At 38.3% G+C, this 17964-nt stretch overlaps 3 protein-coding genes across 3 annotated transcripts in view; 1 reads left to right on the forward strand and 2 right to left on the reverse strand.

The window, feature by feature from the left end:
- Positions 1-44: 44 nt before the first annotated feature.
- On the reverse strand, positions 45-2729 carry upp2 (uridine phosphorylase 2). Its single transcript, XM_073473224.1, has 7 exons — positions 2531-2729; positions 2267-2381; positions 2009-2167; positions 1795-1909; positions 1493-1702; positions 1239-1385; positions 45-1042 (listed from the first exon to the last, which is right to left on the reverse strand). Exons 1-7 carry the CDS (start codon positions 2581-2583, stop codon positions 900-902), a joined length of 942 nt encoding a protein of 313 aa, XP_073329325.1. The 5' UTR covers positions 2584-2729; the 3' UTR covers positions 45-899.
- A 1245-nt stretch (positions 2730-3974) lies between these two features.
- Positions 3975-10708, reverse strand: LOC141001980 (uncharacterized protein C7orf57-like). Its single transcript, XM_073473145.1, has 7 exons — positions 10528-10708; positions 9954-10118; positions 9202-9298; positions 8703-8823; positions 8282-8361; positions 4564-4661; positions 3975-4252 (listed from the first exon to the last, which is right to left on the reverse strand). The coding sequence occupies exons 1-7, from the start codon at positions 10706-10708 to the stop codon at positions 4248-4250; spliced, it is 747 nt and encodes a 248-aa protein (XP_073329246.1). The 3' UTR covers positions 3975-4247.
- A 5353-nt stretch (positions 10709-16061) lies between these two features.
- The window catches only part of LOC141002252 (activin receptor type-1-like), a 29159-nt gene continuing 27256 nt past the window's right edge, over positions 16062-17964 (forward strand). Inside the window, 1 exon segment of the mRNA XM_073473503.1 lies at positions 16062-16149. The gene's annotated coding sequence lies outside the window, so the exon portion shown is untranslated.

The raw sequence follows: 17964 nt of genomic DNA on the forward strand, positions 1-17964 counted from the left end.
CTACACAATAGCAACAGTATTGACCATCAAGTTACACAGTAAAATGCTATTATAAACTTTTATTGTCTACAGCACCTCATGAGAAAAACACAGTATCGTACAGGATCTCTGGTGGTAATATACATGTATCTCCACATTCATCAATATTTATTGACTGCTTATGTAACATTCAGAAAGTTTGTATTTGCATAAACAAGATTGTATGGCAGAAGCTACTAAATGTTATCATTTGATAACACAATCACCACTGAAATACATGTAAAATATGGACAGTACATTTTCTTCACAATCTTCTTGTATCATAAGAGAAATTACTTAAGGACATACAAGAGAAAAAACCTTTAAAACAAAAGGCCACCAACAGATTGCAAACCTTGACTAGAAGTGAATAATTTCCTGACGTGTTACAGATTTACGTGGGTGTGAAACCAAGAGTTTTGTTCCAGTCATTTAAAATGTGAAGTGGGTTTCTTGATCCTGCAAACACCCCCTTTGGATTTTGGAAATGTCTTGTTATATCTAAAATGATTATTGTCTAAGTCAAAGACTTGTAGCACCACCAAAAGTTAATCAGTTGTACATTTTTCAAACGTCAGTCTGAACAAATAAACTACTAGATGTTGAAACTTTGGACTTTCTTGGCAGAGTCAAATATTAAAATCAACATACAGAACACGTCTTTTTGGAAAATTAACATCACTTTACAGAAGTACCAGAGTATTAAATATTAAAATTTACAACACATACTTACATATTTATATCAGAAATCAGACAAATCTAAACAACTTTTTAAATAAGAGTCTAATGCACATATTAACATGTTAAGTACAGTACATACACTATACATATACACATATCAGTCAAAGCTATTTACACTCTATTTGGGAGATGTGGGGGTCTTAGACAACAAGTCCCAGCCGTTTCTTGATGAAGTGAGACACCAGCACTTGGGGTCTCTGCTGGTACTCCACCAGAACATCATGAGGGGAGGTGATCTGGTCTCCATCGAAGCGGTTTAGCAACGCAACACAGATGACAGCCGCTGGAGATAAAAAAGGAGATTATCAGTCACATAGTATGCTAATGCCACCTGGTCCTCGTATTGGACGTCATTGGGTCACATTAAATCAGTAGAATTGATACAGGCACATCTACTCTGAATTCTGTAAGGCTTGTGTCTTTATTGACCAACATCAAAGTTTATTTATTAAAGGATGTAGAAGTAACAAAAAGCATACCTTTAAGGCCACAGACGCGGCACATAGCAGCAAACACTGTGGACTCCATTTCAATATTCCTCACCCCGGCCTCGTAAGCTTTCCTCAGATACTCCAGTTTTTCTTCATGAGAGAAGGAGCACAGAGCTCCGTCCAGTCTGCCTTGACCTAGAGAGACACAGCACAGGATTATTACTACCTGAACTTGTTTTGACCTGTATGCCTCATGTGGGATGAGTGTGATCACGGACAACCTGAGCGCAAGATGTTTATACCTTCATAGAAGTCATGGGTGCACATGGTGTTTCCGATCACTGTGGGAATGTTTTGAAGCTCTGAGGAGCACTGCAGAAGCTCGTTGGCCACTCCCTCGTCCAGTTCAGTGCTCCTGGTGATGACTTTACCCAAAACCACCTGCTCAAACTGGGGGCGGAAGGAGTAGTCCACCGCTTTGTCCGTGACCACCACTGTCCCTGGGGCCAGACCTAGCGACGAGACCAGGCAGAAAAGTAAATCTATTTGTTTAATGGAGAGCCAGGATAGAGATAGAGATTTAGGGAACGGACCACTTTCTTACCGACTCCACCAGATGTTCCGAGGCGAAACAGGACCACATCACGGCACTGAGCATGGTGCAGCAGTTTGATAAGCTCATGCAGCATGATGGAGATGGAAGGAACTCCCATGCCGTGCTGTGATGGAAACAAGATCAGGATGGACATTACTTTAAAGAAAACAGTCATACAATAGGCTTCTAGGACAGTAAATGTCACTGATGATGTAATACTTACACTGATAGAGAGCACTGGCCCCACTTTATACATGCAGTAGCGATCAGTTCCCTCGCAGATGTCTCTGAGTTCCTCTGGGTTTCCAGACAGTTTCAGCTCCTGGTGGATGAACTGGGCGAAAGCCTTCATTCGATTTGCGCTGCCACCAACACACACAAACTATGGGAAGCAGAGATAGAGAGCTAATGAGTTTCGTTTTCTAACTTTTGAAATTGTAAACCTTAAGTTCAGTATTTTTAAAATTAGCAATTCACAAACCTTAATATCTCCAAACATTTCTGGAAGGTTGTGAGTCTTGGTGCTCAAGCTGAAGTGGTAGAGAATATCTTCCTCCATGGTGTCCAAGTAGGGGTTTTTGACTTGGACAGATTCTCTAAGAGCAATATAGTACAGCATATTAATAAAGAGACAGATTGCTCAAGTGATTCATGAGTATATGCTTTGAGTGGACAACCAAATATTGGATTTTGAAGAGGAACAAGAAAAAACAGTCAATTCAAAACTTAGTTCCCAGATACTTACTTGATGTACTCGCTGTGGTCATTCCCCATGCAGTTGAGTAAAATTGGTGCCATGGCTGCAGGAGTTGCTTTAAAATTCTGTTTAAAATGTCTTCCAAAGTTTCTCTGCTGTAAAAACGTCCAAATACGCTTCCCAGCTGTTTTTGAATAAGAGTTATAGCCCGACTGCACAGCTAATATAGCGTTGACATCTGAACTTGCCACTGATTGGTTCCAGAGAGAGGAGTAGCACCTGTACTGACTCTGACAAAAACATCCACCCGCCCCAGACAAACAGAGCGAGATCAATCACATGAAAACAATGATTGGCAGCTTCCAAATCTCATTGCACCTTCAAAAACAAAACCCCACCAGCGGCTATGAAAACAACTTACGTGACTGTTGTGAGTGACTGAACCTTGCAACACCAGAGGTGGGGTCAAGGTGGAGTGTCTTAACCGTAGCCAATCTGAAGCCAATGAAGTTGCAATGCTGTAACTTACAGCTTTCCCAAAGAACACTGAGATAACATTTGACTTTGACATGCAATACACTGGAATGTCTAAGCAATGACAAACTGAGCTTAATGTAAAACCAACAGACATGATTGAGTCATCCCTGCAAAAGGAACCCTGAAGGGTTGTAACACTTTTTTTTATGTATTCACATGTTTATGAGATGATATAACGACCCCTAAAATGTGATTAAAATATGTTCTTTAAAATAAAAAAAATAATGTAAATAACTAAGACTAGGCTAGGATTATGCCTGACAAGCTGTATGGAGCCAATTGGGTTTTATTTTTGTTTTTATTATTATTACTTTTATGTTTTAAAAAAAGTCACCATCTACTTCATTGTTTAGGAGATTGCTGCAACACTTTTTATGCTGTGAAGCTCCAGAAATGTTTTGTGGACATTTTTGGGTGAATGCAGCCTTTAAAGGTGCAATATATAAGAATTGGTGACCACTAGAATTCATGGAATATGGTGTCATAAAACCAGAATAAGCGCCAACTGCTTCTAATCTACCCTTAGCTAGTTAGCTCAGTTAGCTGTGCAGCTAGCAATCCAGACTGAGTGGTGTGGTATTATGAAAAGGACAGGCCATGGCTAGCTGGTTAGCATGCTAACTTCCGTAAATATCTCTGCAACACATTACATAGGCGAGTTCGACATAACTTTTCTCATTTCTTCACATTCTGTTGACAGTTTTAGTTCATTTTTGAAATAAAATTCTTACATACTGCACCTTTAAGAGCAATAATACATTTTTGATGTGTGCCAGAAAATGCTGCTCTAATGTGACAATATTATGGTATATCAGATAATATTCAAATTTCAGCCTATACATGTTTTAGTATATGGGAAAAAAATTAAAACATCTGAATAACTTTGATTTTATTTAAATAATCAAACTTTTATTCATTAAAGCCGCCTTTAGAGTTACAGACACTGCAGAAAACATAACACGAGTTACTGGTGCCTAAGGAAGACAGTTAATGAGGCACCGCTGACAGGCACAATAAATAACAGGCCCTAGCTTTAATTCAATGAAGCACTTTCACACTTGAGTAATACATCTGACATGACAAAACAATTGAAACAAAGGAAAACGTTTGATGTGGCTCAGCATGAAGGTGTCGAGAAACGATTTGTTGTTAGAGGAGAGGATGGCAACTATTCCTGTTGGAAGCATTTGAGTTTAGACATCCTTTTTCCCGATGCACTGGCAGTCTTCTAATCTGTTGACATGGAAATATATACTAGCGTGAGTCATTCAACAAATCGTTATCACATCATTGACTTATAATCACTACATTATACCACAGAGTGGCGTCATAAATTCTTAATGGCTGAAATATTAAAATTTCACACATCAAATTTTGTGGCCATCATTCCATTATATACTGCAGTATATTCACTTATTGGGTCATACAAAACTAATGTGCTGGTGAACTTTCCTTTTATTATAATGGAGGTGAATTTCGATGGCATGATTTAAAAAAAGCAAGAAAGGAAATCATTTATATCAGGAATACGCTGTGCTACTTACTTGACAAATCAGCGTTGGCTATTGGTTTGTTGTCTTCTGCATAACCAAAGCTCATCAGCTTCGACATGTCGACAGGAGCTGGTCTCTTGTCAAAAACTCTTAGAACAACAGAGACATTAAGTCTAGATGTGATGGAAAGACAATTTTTTGAAAGCTTTTTTAGGAAATCAAACTAGATGACACGGGTGGTGCAGGGCGATATGGGAATGTACATTACTGACACCATTTTTGCTTAAAGTTGTGGAGGTTCTAAGTAGCTGGTCTGGCTTAGTAATATGCTCAAATGCCAAGTATGTCAAAAGGTACATTTTGTGGTACTATGGTTGGTTTGATTGGAAAATAGCTAAATCTCTAGACTGGAAAGATTGGGTAAATGCAGTGGGTGAGACTGCATCCTATGAATCTATGCTTAACAGGTTAAAAGGTGAGATGGAAGAAAGGGCAAGCCTTTGGGATCTTTTTTGGACTCAGATAGAGACTGACGGAGATGTTTAGATTTCAACAACAACAAAGAATCTGCAGAGACTGCAGCACATTTCCTTCTTTCTCATCGTAGACTAAATTTCATACTTCTGTACTCTTAACTTATTTTTGTTTTACTTGTCTTTTTTCATTTTTCCTTGGTTTTATTTGTCTTCTCTTTGTTTCTTGAGGTCTAAACCAGGACCCTCAAAGGACGAGGAAGTGTGTTAATGCAGCGTACCATGAGCCTTTTCCTAATATTGTTCTTTTTGAAGATTTATTAAAATTTAAATGACAAACAAATCTAATGTTCTGTTTTGTCATTGCCCCAAAGTGCCTATTAGATAAACAGAGAGAATAGCGCAGACACAGTTTAAACAATAATAATGTACTTTACCCTTCTGAGATTTTAGATTCAGACAAACTCTGGCTACTCATTACAAAATCCTCTTCCATCCTACCACATAGAGTCAACAACAGGTATTTACAATCGTCAGTTTTCTCTTCATCTTGCCAAAGTTAACAACCAACTCTGGAAAACAGTCCATCAAAACATGTAATTTATGGGCACCCCATGAACAGAGTTCACCCCATGAACAGAGGCTGTCCCCGTCCCCCCCCCCCCGCCTCACATCCCATTTCCCATCACTCTTACAGCTTTGCTGTCAAGTAAAGCCATGGAAGGCCAATAATAATAATGATAATAATAATAATAATAAAAACATTTAGGGGCACCCCTTAGCTCAGTAAGTAGAGCATAGGTTCGAATTAGACCTGTGGCCCTTTGCTGCAGTCATTCCTCCTCTCTCATCTGTCTAAGCTGTCCTATCTAATAAAACCATAAAAAGGCATTTAATCTCAGGTTTTGATTTCTCATCGTCAAATAAAGCAAAGGAAGTGTGTGAAATTATAATTTTCACTCACTCAGTCACACTTGTTTCAGGACTCTCTGTTCTGTTGACTCCCAAAGTCAATATACAAAGGAGAGCTCATCACGGCACAGCAATGACGCAAGTTATTGATTCTGTTTTTGCCTATTATAATAAATATGACTGGAGGACTTAGATAACTTATTTTGGAGTGGATCCTTTGAGGACTTGTTGACGTGCAGTATCAAAACAATTCATACACCCTAACCACAGTCTTTATTGTCTTTTCTCTGGTAGCATTTTATGTGAGGTTATTTCAGGTTTGGACAAGTCATTGACATTTCCGTAAAGGAACACTGCTGTGACCAGATGTGAGCCAAAGCAAACAGGTGAACGTTCACATTCCCCTAAAAGCCATCGCTCTGTATGCTTTTTGAATTAAGCATGCAGTCTGCCCATGAGTGTTTCTGCTTAGTCACTGACATTGGGACATAGGGTCCAGAATTTATTGACAAAACCCTTTTAAACACAGAGATTTTGAGATGTGTATCAGTCATATACTGTATCTTATGTGTTGTAATGCTAACGGACAAGTTGTAGCAAACAACACTTAAAGGTTAGGTTCACAGTTTTTCAAGGCTGTCAAGAGTGGTCAGGTGCCCATGTGTAAATTAAAACAGGTTTTGCTTTTAGTAATCTTTCTATGATACATTTTTAATGTGCTTTCAATGTACTTTAAATGATGAGGGGCAAAATCCCCAGTTACATGAAAGTCACATGAGGCTTCAGTCACTCCAGTTAGACAATTCAAGTGGATATCACTTGCATCTTACATTAGGGGTGCAACTGATCACAAAACATGTAGCCCTCTCTCTCTGTCTGTAGTCACCACCATAGGTGTATTAAGTAATGTCATTGAATTTTTTAATTAATATTTATTTCATTACCTCCGCCAAGGAGGTCATGTTTTAACCTTGGTTGGTTTGTCAGCAGGATTACACAAAAACTATTGTACGGATTTCCACAAAACTTCGACGGGGGGTAAGTCTCAGCCCAGATTAGACTCAATTAAGTTTTAGTGCAGATCCAGATAAAAAGACACGGATCCAGGAATTTTTCATTAATTTCTCAGATATTAATGCATGGCTCTAGATGAAAAAAATTGGGCGTATCTATGTGGCTTGTATCTGTAAGTGAGTACAAAAGGAGACTGTTGGGCCTTGGCAGAGGTATACGCTCTACTGCCATTCTAGTTTTGGTGATTTTATTATGTAACTGTTCTCAGTCTTGCTAAATACCCCGCCCACAGCACTATCTGATGGGTTACAGGACACTAGTAATGGCCTATCAACTTTGAAGGCTACTGTGCTTGACAGGCAAACAGTGACTGGTGTTGTGAGCTGACAGGAAGGCAGCAGATATTGTCAAAGTTGTAATAAACATCACAATCTTATAATCAGGGACTATGATGACAAGCATGCCCAGTCTAAAGAGGTCAAAACTGCAGCAAAACTAAGTAATATATAGAAAAACTTCATTGTAAAACCAGTGCATTTTGCTTACAGTCAACAACAAACAACATTTAAGTAAAGCTACCCTATTTAAATCTTGTTTGGTAATGTGTGTCATGATGACCCTGATGCTCTGTTCTAACAATAAAGTTTTTCTATATACTACAAGCATTGATGGAGTTTCGACCTCTTTAGACTTTTTCTCTGTACCTTGGAAGTAGGTGAAGTTGTACCAGAAACCCCCACTCTGCTTCTATGCATGCCAAGTTTCAACAAACTGAAAATGACTGGCTTTCAAATCAGTCAGTCAATTCTCTTCAGAGTAAAACACAGCACGCATATGTCTTGTCTGTCTTTCTGCTGCAATATTAGCAATAAAACTCTATTTAACCATATGATGATTACATTTTGCAATTAATCTGCAGTTCACATGCGTACTAAACAGTGGGGGGCGATCCATACGGTTCATGAATCAACCGCGTTCCTTAACAGCACTTATCACTCACATTAAAAGCACATTAGGAAAGGGTCTTTTAATGGCGAGTATGAGCAGTTACAATTACACAAAGCTGTTTCAGTGTAATGAAAAACTGTGAACCTATCCATTAATAATGATATCCATCATACTGATTATAGATTAGGTAGATTAGGTTAAATCTGTATTAGGGTAATGTAACTGCTTTCTACTGATGACACAAGTAACCATTTACTCCTTTTACACAGCTCCTTCCACTCAAAATGACCGCTATACTCTGACATATTAAGATCACTGGTGTATAATAAATCTATTTGCACCTAAGATGCATTCTGTGGTACCAGCAGCATACATAATATTATACAGAACAACAGCACCATCTTGTGACCATATGAACTTACATTCTCTTGAATTTGCTGGTCTGATGATATTGATTGGGTGACTGCAATTTCTCCATCTGGTTGGAAAGAATGTCATCGTTCTGCAGAACAAAAAACAAAGCCACAGTCTGTGATGGTTATTTTGTGAACATAAATACAGCCAAGAAGATATATGTCTATCATTTTCTTGCTTCAATTCAGCAGTATGCTCTCGATTTTGTATTTAATCACTCAGAGAAGTGCCTGAACCACAGGGAAGGTCTGCCTTATCAAGTAACAACTGAATTAATTCTGTAACATGACAGCATCACTCACACTCCTTCTAGTTCGTCTTAAAAGCATAGGATCATGACAGAATAAGCCAAGAGATAAAATTAAGTGTTATTGCAATGACTTGTGTGGCTGAATTACTCCTAAATTGGCTTGGCATTTGTTTGTTTACCTTCTCTTTGCCATTGCTGCTGCTATCATCCCTCTCCCAGGCTGACATATTGTCAGTTCCAAAGGGAGGCTCTAGCTGTTGGAAAGCTCCAGGGTGTTTCTTCTCTTCACTGTTAATTAGACTGTTGGAAAAAAAACAATATAGGGATATGAAATGTATCTTCCACTTAATGATAGCTGGAAAATATATTGAAGATTAAACAGTAAAACTCTGATGTTACGCTGGCTGATATGTTCCTTATATTTTACAGTACTTACTTTCAAAGCTTGTTACAAGTTTGTAGCAGTATCAGGTGCAGGTACTAGCGATGGCAGCAAATGTGTAATAGTGTGGTAACATTATTAGCACTAGCAGGATCAGTACAGTGGCAGTACTCGCAGGAGTTGTACACTAGCTGCAAGCAGTAGTGTTAGTAATGGAGGTGGAATTGTTTTTCTGATATCATAAACTGACAACAATTCAGAGTGCATGATAATAATAAGACAAATGTTACAAGTACCTTGGTTCGCTATCGTCTGCTGATGCATTGCAGAACCAGTCTGGAGGTTTGTATGGACAAGCTTTAGAAGTGATTGTTTCCTCGTGCCACAAAAGTCCTGTTGAACAAGGATGAAAAAAAAAGGACAAAAATACATTTTAGGCTAAATGTGTTAACCAGCAGAGGTGGGAATTAAGTACAAATACTTCATTACTGTTCTTAAGTAGATTTTTCAGGTATCTGTACTTAGAGTATTTATTTTTCTGACAACTTTCTACTTTTACTCCCTACATTTTAAGACATATTGTTACTTGTTACTTTAGTTTTAATGCATTTGAGGAGAATTATCGACTATTTATGACATTTTACCAACCCACAACGTTGGTATTTGATATCCTGGGAATAAGATTCAACAATCAATTATCTTTCCGTTGCATTGACAAACAGCTCGGACAAATCCTACTAATTCTACCTTTTATAGTCTTTGAATAATTTTAAAATGATGTGAGGTTTGGTAAGTTTTGCATATGACCGGTAGAAATGTCTTTCAGAGGGATAGTTTTTTTACTTTTATACTTTGAGTACATTTCAGAGCCTGAACTCTCTTACTTTTAACCGAATAAAGAAGTTGAATCAGTGCTTCTACTTTTACCAGAGTTCTTTTTTTTTTTTTACACAAATATCTGTTTGAGTAAAGAATGTGTGTACTTTTGCCACTTCCGTGCGAGCGAGAGGGATGTGTGCTGATATTAAAGGCAACAGGGTGGCTTTACCCTTATGTCCTCCTTGTTTTGCAAGTTTGACATAGTCAGTATCACTCTCCAGGACTCCAACCCTTCGCCCCCGGGCCTTCTCCTCAGGAAGAGTGATGATGGCTGGGGACAGTCCTGGGATCTGGGAGATATGACCATTTATCCCATGGTACCCAGTTTTCACACCTGCAATGTTAAAAACCGCACACGTACAATTTATATTTGATGCTTCATATCAACAACTTCTTCCCACCATGGCCAGGGACCACGCAGGTATTCTTCCCGCTGACGATACACAGACACCAACATGGAGGAACTAAACTAAGTCAGTATGAACAGTTTTACTTGCCAGATTTGGTCGACTGAAGATCGTCACTCATGAGAACTGATGAATTTCTGGTGAAAACGGGGGAGAAAAACGGCAAACTGTAAACGATAGCATGCACGAGCGATTAACATCAACACACTACGTGAACCTTAGCTTTGATTAGCAAAGATAGCTGTTCGTTTATTCTAGCCTGAAACTAAACACAAGTGGTGGTAATTAGTCTTGAGAAGAAGTAAAAAAGAAAGCAAGTTGTGTCGTTGTACTTACTCTGAATACATTTTGGGAGCAGAGCGTCAAACTGTCGTGTACGGAGCTGTTTGGAACTTGTGACCGCGTTGCCATGGAAACGGCTTGCAGGTACAGCCTGCGGTACAGCAGCTGCTCCGTGACGTGTGGGCCCGACAGAGGAGCACTGAGGGGTACTGTTACTTCTACTCAGTTTCTTCATTTGTTGGTTTTCTTAGGATATGGCCAAGGACGGTGGTATTTGATGAACTTAGCAGCCCGTCCCGTAGTGTCCGTCACAACCGTGTAAAGGCTCCTCTCAAAAGATACGTCTGGTCAATTGAGTGGTATAGTTTGTAGTCCTAAAACCCGGAAGTCAGTTAGCATTTTTTGCACTTCCGGTTCCCTCGTCTCAAAGTCAATGGGTTTTTTTTAATTGGTTTTCGGTTAAAAATGCCTGAAATAAGGTCTGTGGTTACTACCAGTGTTGGGGGTAACGCGTTACTAAAGCAACGCGTTACAGTAATACATTACTTTTAGCAGTAAGGGAGTAATATAACGTGTTACTAAAAATATGTCAGTAATATATTACTCTTTATGTTCACTGACCGAAGTGAAGCAGTTATTGTTTTTTTAAGAACCTATCCACACCAACATGACCGTATTAATATAGGCGCTGCGTGTGTTGATTATAGCCAAGCCTTTAAATTATTTGTTCAGTCTCTGTGTGACTGAAATGAGTTGTATTTTGTTGGCCTAATGATGAAGCCTAATCCTCCGAGCGCACTTTAACTGACATTTTTGAATCACATATGTCCATGCATTCCCTGTTCTGTGGACTGAAATAAAAAGGCATGTCTTGTCATGTCATTATTGGCTACATTATAGAAGGTATAGGTCTATTGTGTTTCATATGACTAAGCCTACAATTAAAAATATTTATTCCTATCTTATTATATATCAGACTTTGATCCTTTGTCTGCCTGCTCATCAATGTGTCCAAGGCATTTCGTTTATTTAAAAAGATCTCGGTTATTTAATTGTTCTGTATAGATTATTTGGGCTTTTTTTAAAACTAAAAAGTAGTGTAATAAGTAATTTACTACTCTACACAGACAGTAATATTGTAAAATAATATATTACTTTAAAATTAATATAACTAGTTATATGTAATATATTGCATTTTGAAAGTAACTTACCACATGCTGGATATAGTTTTGTTCTATGACATAAAGTACATCATTAAATGTCCCACAATTGAATTATAAAGTGCTTAGGTGTCTTAAAACAGTGGTTGCTAACAAGTGGCTAAATAATAATAATAATAATTATAATACATTGGTCTAATGTAGCGCTTTTCTGAATACTCAAAGACGCTTAACAAAGAACAACAACAAAAGAACAACAAAACAAAGAAAACACTACGAAACAAAGAAAACAATACGAAAACAATGAGACTACAGAGGTTGTCAGGGACTCATCTACTCACTAGTCCATCTTTACAGGCCAACTTTAGTTACAAACTATTCTAACTCTAACTTTACAACTTGTAGACTGATTAGTTTACAGACAAGAGAAATCTGCCCTGTGGAACAGAAAAGGGCATATGAGAAAGTGGAAAAGGAAATAATAAATGTAGTACAATTATATATAAAATAAACATTTGCAGCAGCACACTTCTGTTTTGAGTTCCTCCTGAACTGCTCGCAAATGGAGCACTTCCCAAAAGACAACTGAAGGATATGTCTGAGGACCGAGCTTCTGTGGCAGCCATCCAGAGAAAAGGCGCAGCACAAGTGCTTCAAGTTGAAAATTACTTTTCTTAACTTTTCTGAAAGGCGCTGGTGATGTCAAAATTGCTCTTTTGCTTTTTCCTGGCCTAGGCGATAATATTCACCGATTTTTTGTCTCGTATGGATCATGTCATGCACCCACCTCCTTGTTTATGTCCCGATGTCAAATAAAAAACAAACGGATAGTAAACTGCAAAGTGACAGTGTTGATCATACAGTGGCTGTTTTCAAGATGTTGATGTCATAGAGAAAATATGCATGTGCAGCATTTTTTCTCTCAGCGAACAAACACTTCATCTCAGCACTCCTAAAAGCAAATTCAGCACTTTTCTGCCTGAAAAAAAACGCTATGTGGACACGGGCCCTTATTGCACACATTCTCCTCCTTTCCAAAACCTGGTGCCTACATTACCCACAATGCATCTTAACTGCTGAGTGACATCACTGGAGACAATGTATCAGATTACATGGAGCTTCCTCTGGAGCCACAAGAGACTTTATAGTACTTTTTCACATATACAGTAGTACCACCAAAGACCTGAAAACCGACTATATTGTGTAAAATTGGGGGTTACCCTTTAAGCACAAAGTTTACGTAGCCTACTTGCACTTGCTAGTTGCAGTATATATTGATGCTAATACTTTTGTACTTTGTTCTGAAGTACATTCTTGAATGCAGAACTCTTACTTACAAGCACTGGTTCCCCCATGTTTAAAAAAAAAAAAAGCTGTGAAAGTGCCCTCTTGGATGCCCCTTGATAAAATGTGATAATGTGCCCTCTAGGGTGTCCTTCCAGTTGGCAGAATGTGGTGAAATGCCCTCTCTTCACAATAAATTTATCACGACTTTCTGTGCACTGCTGCCCCACCACATACAGCTGGTGGCTTTTTTTATTTTTTTCACCCTTGCCATATGTCTCCATATGTGCTGTATTGTATAGTGATGTTTGAAGACTTGAAAATGCTGAAAAATGTCTGCAAGTGTTAAGTAATGGTTAAAAAAAACCCATTAATGCATTGCACGCTCCGAAGAGATGGATCTCTTTGTAGAAGCAGTGAAAGAGTTATTACTGTGAAATTAGTCTCTTTTAATGCAAATATGCCTGTCTTTTGGAGGAGATATACAGTGGTTTTATTACAGATAAATCACAATGTGTTCTCTCTGGTACTAAATTGATTGCTTTTTTAGTAGCCCAATCTCCATAAGTGTTTTAACTATGTCGCACTACTTAATGTTTTGGCTGTTATTATGAATTATCTGAGCACAGGACTATCTTTTATCCCGACCCATACCAAATCATCTGTCCATGCACAGTAGTCTGATTATTATAATCAATAAAGTAATGCTTCAAATTTTATAGAAATAACTAATGATTAAGTAGGCTGTGTGAGTAGAATGATCTCTTTTGGGGGTTTAGGGTTAGGGGTTAGTATTCTACATATAAATACCTTATTCTATGTTTGGACATTCTTTCTGCTTATTGACCAGGTTTTTTTTTTTTTTTAAACATATAGCCTATATCATTTGTAATGGCTGAAATACACCCAAAAGCTTGAACCCTTGACTCCCTGAATGCGGAGCAGGAAACATGGGCAGAGCTAACATAACAGTAATGGTCCTTTAATTATCGAGCACGTCAAGCTACCCAGAGAGAATACGTCAGTGACAGGAACTGTACGCTTGAGCTTCAGCATAAAAGCACAGTGTAGGCTTATCACTGAAAAATAATTGGGAGATCAGACAATGAAAAAATGTTGGTTGTAGCACTTTGGGTGTACAATAGGATGTTTCATTAGGAGTTTCATTTTGAGATATTACACTTAACTTGTGTATTTTTTTCGAAGTTAACTTAATACTCCTACTCGACTTCCTTTCAGACAGAAATATTGCTGGCTGTCTTTTATTCCATTATATTTATTTGTGTTTTACTTTAGTATTACTCTAGATTCTGAATTTTTAAACAAAAAATTGCAATTAGCCTCTATGTAGACTTAACTATACAGCAAGGCTGGATTACCAACCAAAGTATTTCAAATGGGATTGCTGTACAAAATACATAAAGTATACCTGGCCATTTTGCACAATCAGTATTTTGACTATTGATACTTCAGTTCATTTAACTGAAGTGGTGGAGGAAGTATTAAGATCCTAGGGTACTTCAGTAAAAGTAGCAACATCAATACACCATTAAAAGTCAACATCCTGCATAAAATGTAAAAGTTGTCCAGAAAAATAGCCACTGAGTTTTATACTATTGAATATTATTTTATTGGATTATTATAGCTGATGTATTCATGTGTATGTAGATATTAGCCACTGTAGCTGATCGAGGTATATATATGAGTAGTATAATCTAAAACAATGTATTATATCTTATAAGGTTATGATACATTTTGTATGCAAAACCTTATGTATATTTTTACACTAGCTAGTAATTACAACTGTCAATAGATGGGCAGCTGAGTAAAAAGTCCAATATTTCCCCCTGAAATGTAAAGCAACGTATTATACATATTATTATATTTTGCTTTTGGTTCCTTTATTGATACTCATCCTTTTGTACTTTTACCTAATTAAAATTTTGAATGCAGGACTTTTAATTGTAACATTTCCACACTGTGGCATTGCAACTTTCACTTAAGTCAGGCCAAGTCGGCCCTTCTCATACGCACCTTTCCATCCACAGGTGTGCAAAAATTTTACTCTGTGAACTTAAGTAAAACATCCAAGTACTTCCTCTTCCACAGGCGGCCTGAATTCATCTTCAACCCCTGGTAATAACTTGAAAGATAAATTCACCCAAAAATGAAAATTCAGTCATTTTCTACTCCCATGCTAATGGAAAGTCACAATTCATAAAGTACAAAAGTAAAGATATCATGCTAAAATATTAATGTACTTAAGTATAACTGATTGCAGATAAAAATAAAGTAATTCACAAATACAATACTGTGGCTCTGATGCAGCATACAATATGCAAATTAACCAGTAACTAAAGTTAAGTAAGTCACCCACAATAATAGTACTTGAGTAAAAATCTTAAAGTATCTGATATTGCATGTACTTAAGTATCAAAAATACACGTAAAGGTACATTATACTTATATTTACATGTATGCATATATACCGATATTCATTGTCTCTTTTTATGATTGTCGATGAAATGAATTAATTTTAAAATGTGCTTCTTTGGCTCTGATGCAGCATGCACTCTGCTAAGTAACTAGTAACTAAAGTTATCAAATAAATGTAGTGGAGTAATTATTACACTATTTCCCTCCAAAATGTAGTATAGTGTAAGTATAAAGTAGCAGAAAATGGAAATACTCACTAAATGTAATTAGTTACTTTCCGTCACTGGTGAGCAGGTAATGACTGAATCTTCTTTTTTGGGTGAATTTATTCTTTCAAGTTAAAAGTTTTATTTTGAAACATGTGACCGGAAGGGCGCGCAGTTGCCCCCTGGCTTGACGCGGGATAATTACAGTGAGTTGTTGCAAGGTAACTTCCTCCTCCAATCCTGTGTTTTCTTGCCTTCGTGGATCGGGGTGCGAGTTGTGCGAACCCTCGGCAGCGCTAACGTGTGAAGAAGAAGACGGAGAAGAGAAGAAGGGGCGAAGAAGAGCGTTACAAAATGTCTCTTCATTTCCCCTCTCCGCTAAACATCGAGTGAATTCGTCACTTTTTTTTCTTCTTTTTTTTTGTCAGGCAGCGACCGACGGACGATAATGTTGGCGTCACGTAGGTTCCTCTTCTCAGACTTTGGAAAACAAATCGGGTATTGTCGGTGAATCCTCGGGAGATGGCAGAATAGTTCGACCTGCGCCTGTTTCCGAGCCCTCGTAAAGCACTTTGAAGAGATAGACCCGAGGTAAGTTTGATCATGGCGTATTAAAATGTATGTTGTAACCGCGCTGTTTTGCTTATCAGCTGTATTGTGTTGGACGTTTCGGGAGACGCGGCGGAGAAGAAGTTTGCTCAAAAAAAAAAAAAAAAAAAAGGTGTCGTGACGTGCTCTCAGAAGAAATCTCCCTCTGAGATTTTTTCTTCTTCAGATCTTGGCCTGTTTTGTTACTGCAGCCACACATATTCTCATCACATTTATCAACTTAGCTTATGTGAACACATCTTAAATATGAACATAGTGAATAACAGCATGTTATTTAGTTATTTTTAATATAAGAGATGTTTTTTGGTGGAGTTGTTGATAAATGGTGGGGGCGAGACTGAAATTAAACGTCTCTTGGTCTACCACTGCGACTTTTCGTGGTGGTAATTTCACAATCAAATCAAGCTCCCAGCCTGGCAAGTAGTTGTGACTTCGTGAGGAGTTATTTTTTGTTATGTAAAAACAGTCTTTGGGAGGGTCGTTGGAGCTTGATCGTGTGTCTCATCATCCCATGCTGGGCACTTTTAACATCACAATCGCAGCCCTTGAGGGTGGGGAGAAGAGCCCAAAAAACACTGGTGAACACACAGAGCGCTTTACATGATCTGTAGTTTAATTTTGAACTAGAGACAATTAAATATCAGCAGTCTTAATATAAGATGAAACTTTTCCCATTAGCCCAAACAGGAAATGATTAGATTCCAGGGCAATTAATGTAAAACAAAGCAGTAGAGCTGCTGCTGCTGATGATGAGAAGGTGCAAACTTCATTACGAAGGTGTTAACTCTAGCTGAAAACATTCAGAGATAATTGTGCAGATTAAAGAAAGTGTGAATGGGAATGTCTCACGCCGAAGTGTTTCTTCCTCAGAATCAACTCATTGTGCTGCAAAGTTGCTCCCACAAATTTACAGTCCCACATACTAATCAGGGTTTCCTCCAGATCTCCTACTTGAGAGTGCATTTGTTGTCAGCCAAGCTCCTTTTTTCATTTTGTGACATACTCAAAGTGTTACTGCCTAAACCATTCAGCTTGAACTGACCACACTTCAGTTTACATGCGCGACAGACTGACATGCAGTAATAGTGTCTGGCATGGGAGACTGTTTAATCAATATGGATTAGCCACTCAAAGTGAATCTGAACCACCAGTTGAAGCTGTGAAACATGACTTGTGTTGGTGAATTTTCCATTATAGTTGTTAAAATCAATGATTTCTTTCCTTAAGTGTTGGATGGAGAAGTGCTGTAGTTGTTCATATGTGGTTGGTTGATGATCTGGAGAATGTAACCCCACTCACTGAGGTCTGGCCCCTTTGTTGGGCGCCTGCTGTTCTCAGTGGACTGATAGTGGTCAGATAAAAAGGGACGTCAGACAGTCTGGGCTCAGATATGGTTCAACTCCAGGGGATCTTGGCGATCCCGTTCTGTTCCAGCCGAGGTAACGGGCACCAGGCTGATTGTGACCCGCTCGCCCTCCTCCTTCTCCCCCGCGTCTCGTTCTACAACAATGTTATTGCTTGGCTCCGGGCCTGTGTCATTGTTTGAAACAGCCTATCTGTGGTAACTTATTCCTCAACCAGGCAGGAGGTTATCTGTCTCTCAATGCAATCCCAACAATAGGACTGGTTTGCGATGTCCTGGCCAATGTTTAAAAGGAGAGCAGACGCCTTGCGTTTGTTTCAAAGAGGCCTTATATGCGTCTTATTTATGATGCTCGACGGTATTTGTGTTTTTAGACATGTTTATCATCCTGTCAACAAGTAGTTTAGAGGTCAATTAATCAGTTGGCTGATCAA

This window comes from Pagrus major, chromosome 9, assembly GCF_040436345.1.
Source record: "Pagrus major chromosome 9, Pma_NU_1.0".
NCBI lineage: Eukaryota > Metazoa > Chordata > Actinopteri > Spariformes > Sparidae > Pagrus > Pagrus major.

What these genes read in the sequence shown, in the direction of transcription:
- upp2 (XM_073473224.1), bottom strand. Translation starts at nt 2,583, where the DNA reads ATGGCACCAATTTTACTCAACTGCATGGGGAATGACCACAGCGAGTAC. An exon ending in GACCACAGCGAGTACATCAA is followed by an intron (nt 2,382 to 2,530) that starts GTAAGTATCTGG and finishes TATTGCTCTTAG; the next exon opens with AGAATCTGTCCAAGTCAAAA. An exon ending in AAATGTTTGGAGATATTAAG is followed by an intron (nt 2,168 to 2,266) that starts GTTTGTGAATTG and finishes TGCTTCCCATAG; the next exon opens with TTTGTGTGTGTTGGTGGCAG.
- LOC141001980 (XM_073473145.1), bottom strand. Translation starts at nt 10,708, where the DNA reads ATGAAGAAACTGAGTAGAAGTAACAGTACCCCTCAGTGCTCCTCTGTC. An exon ending in AAAACAAGGAGGACATAAGG is followed by an intron (nt 9,299 to 9,953) that starts GTAAAGCCACCC and finishes CTTGTTCAACAG; the next exon opens with GACTTTTGTGGCACGAGGAA. An exon ending in GCAGCAATGGCAAAGAGAAG is followed by an intron (nt 8,362 to 8,702) that starts GTAAACAAACAA and finishes TTTGTTCTGCAG; the next exon opens with AACGATGACATTCTTTCCAA.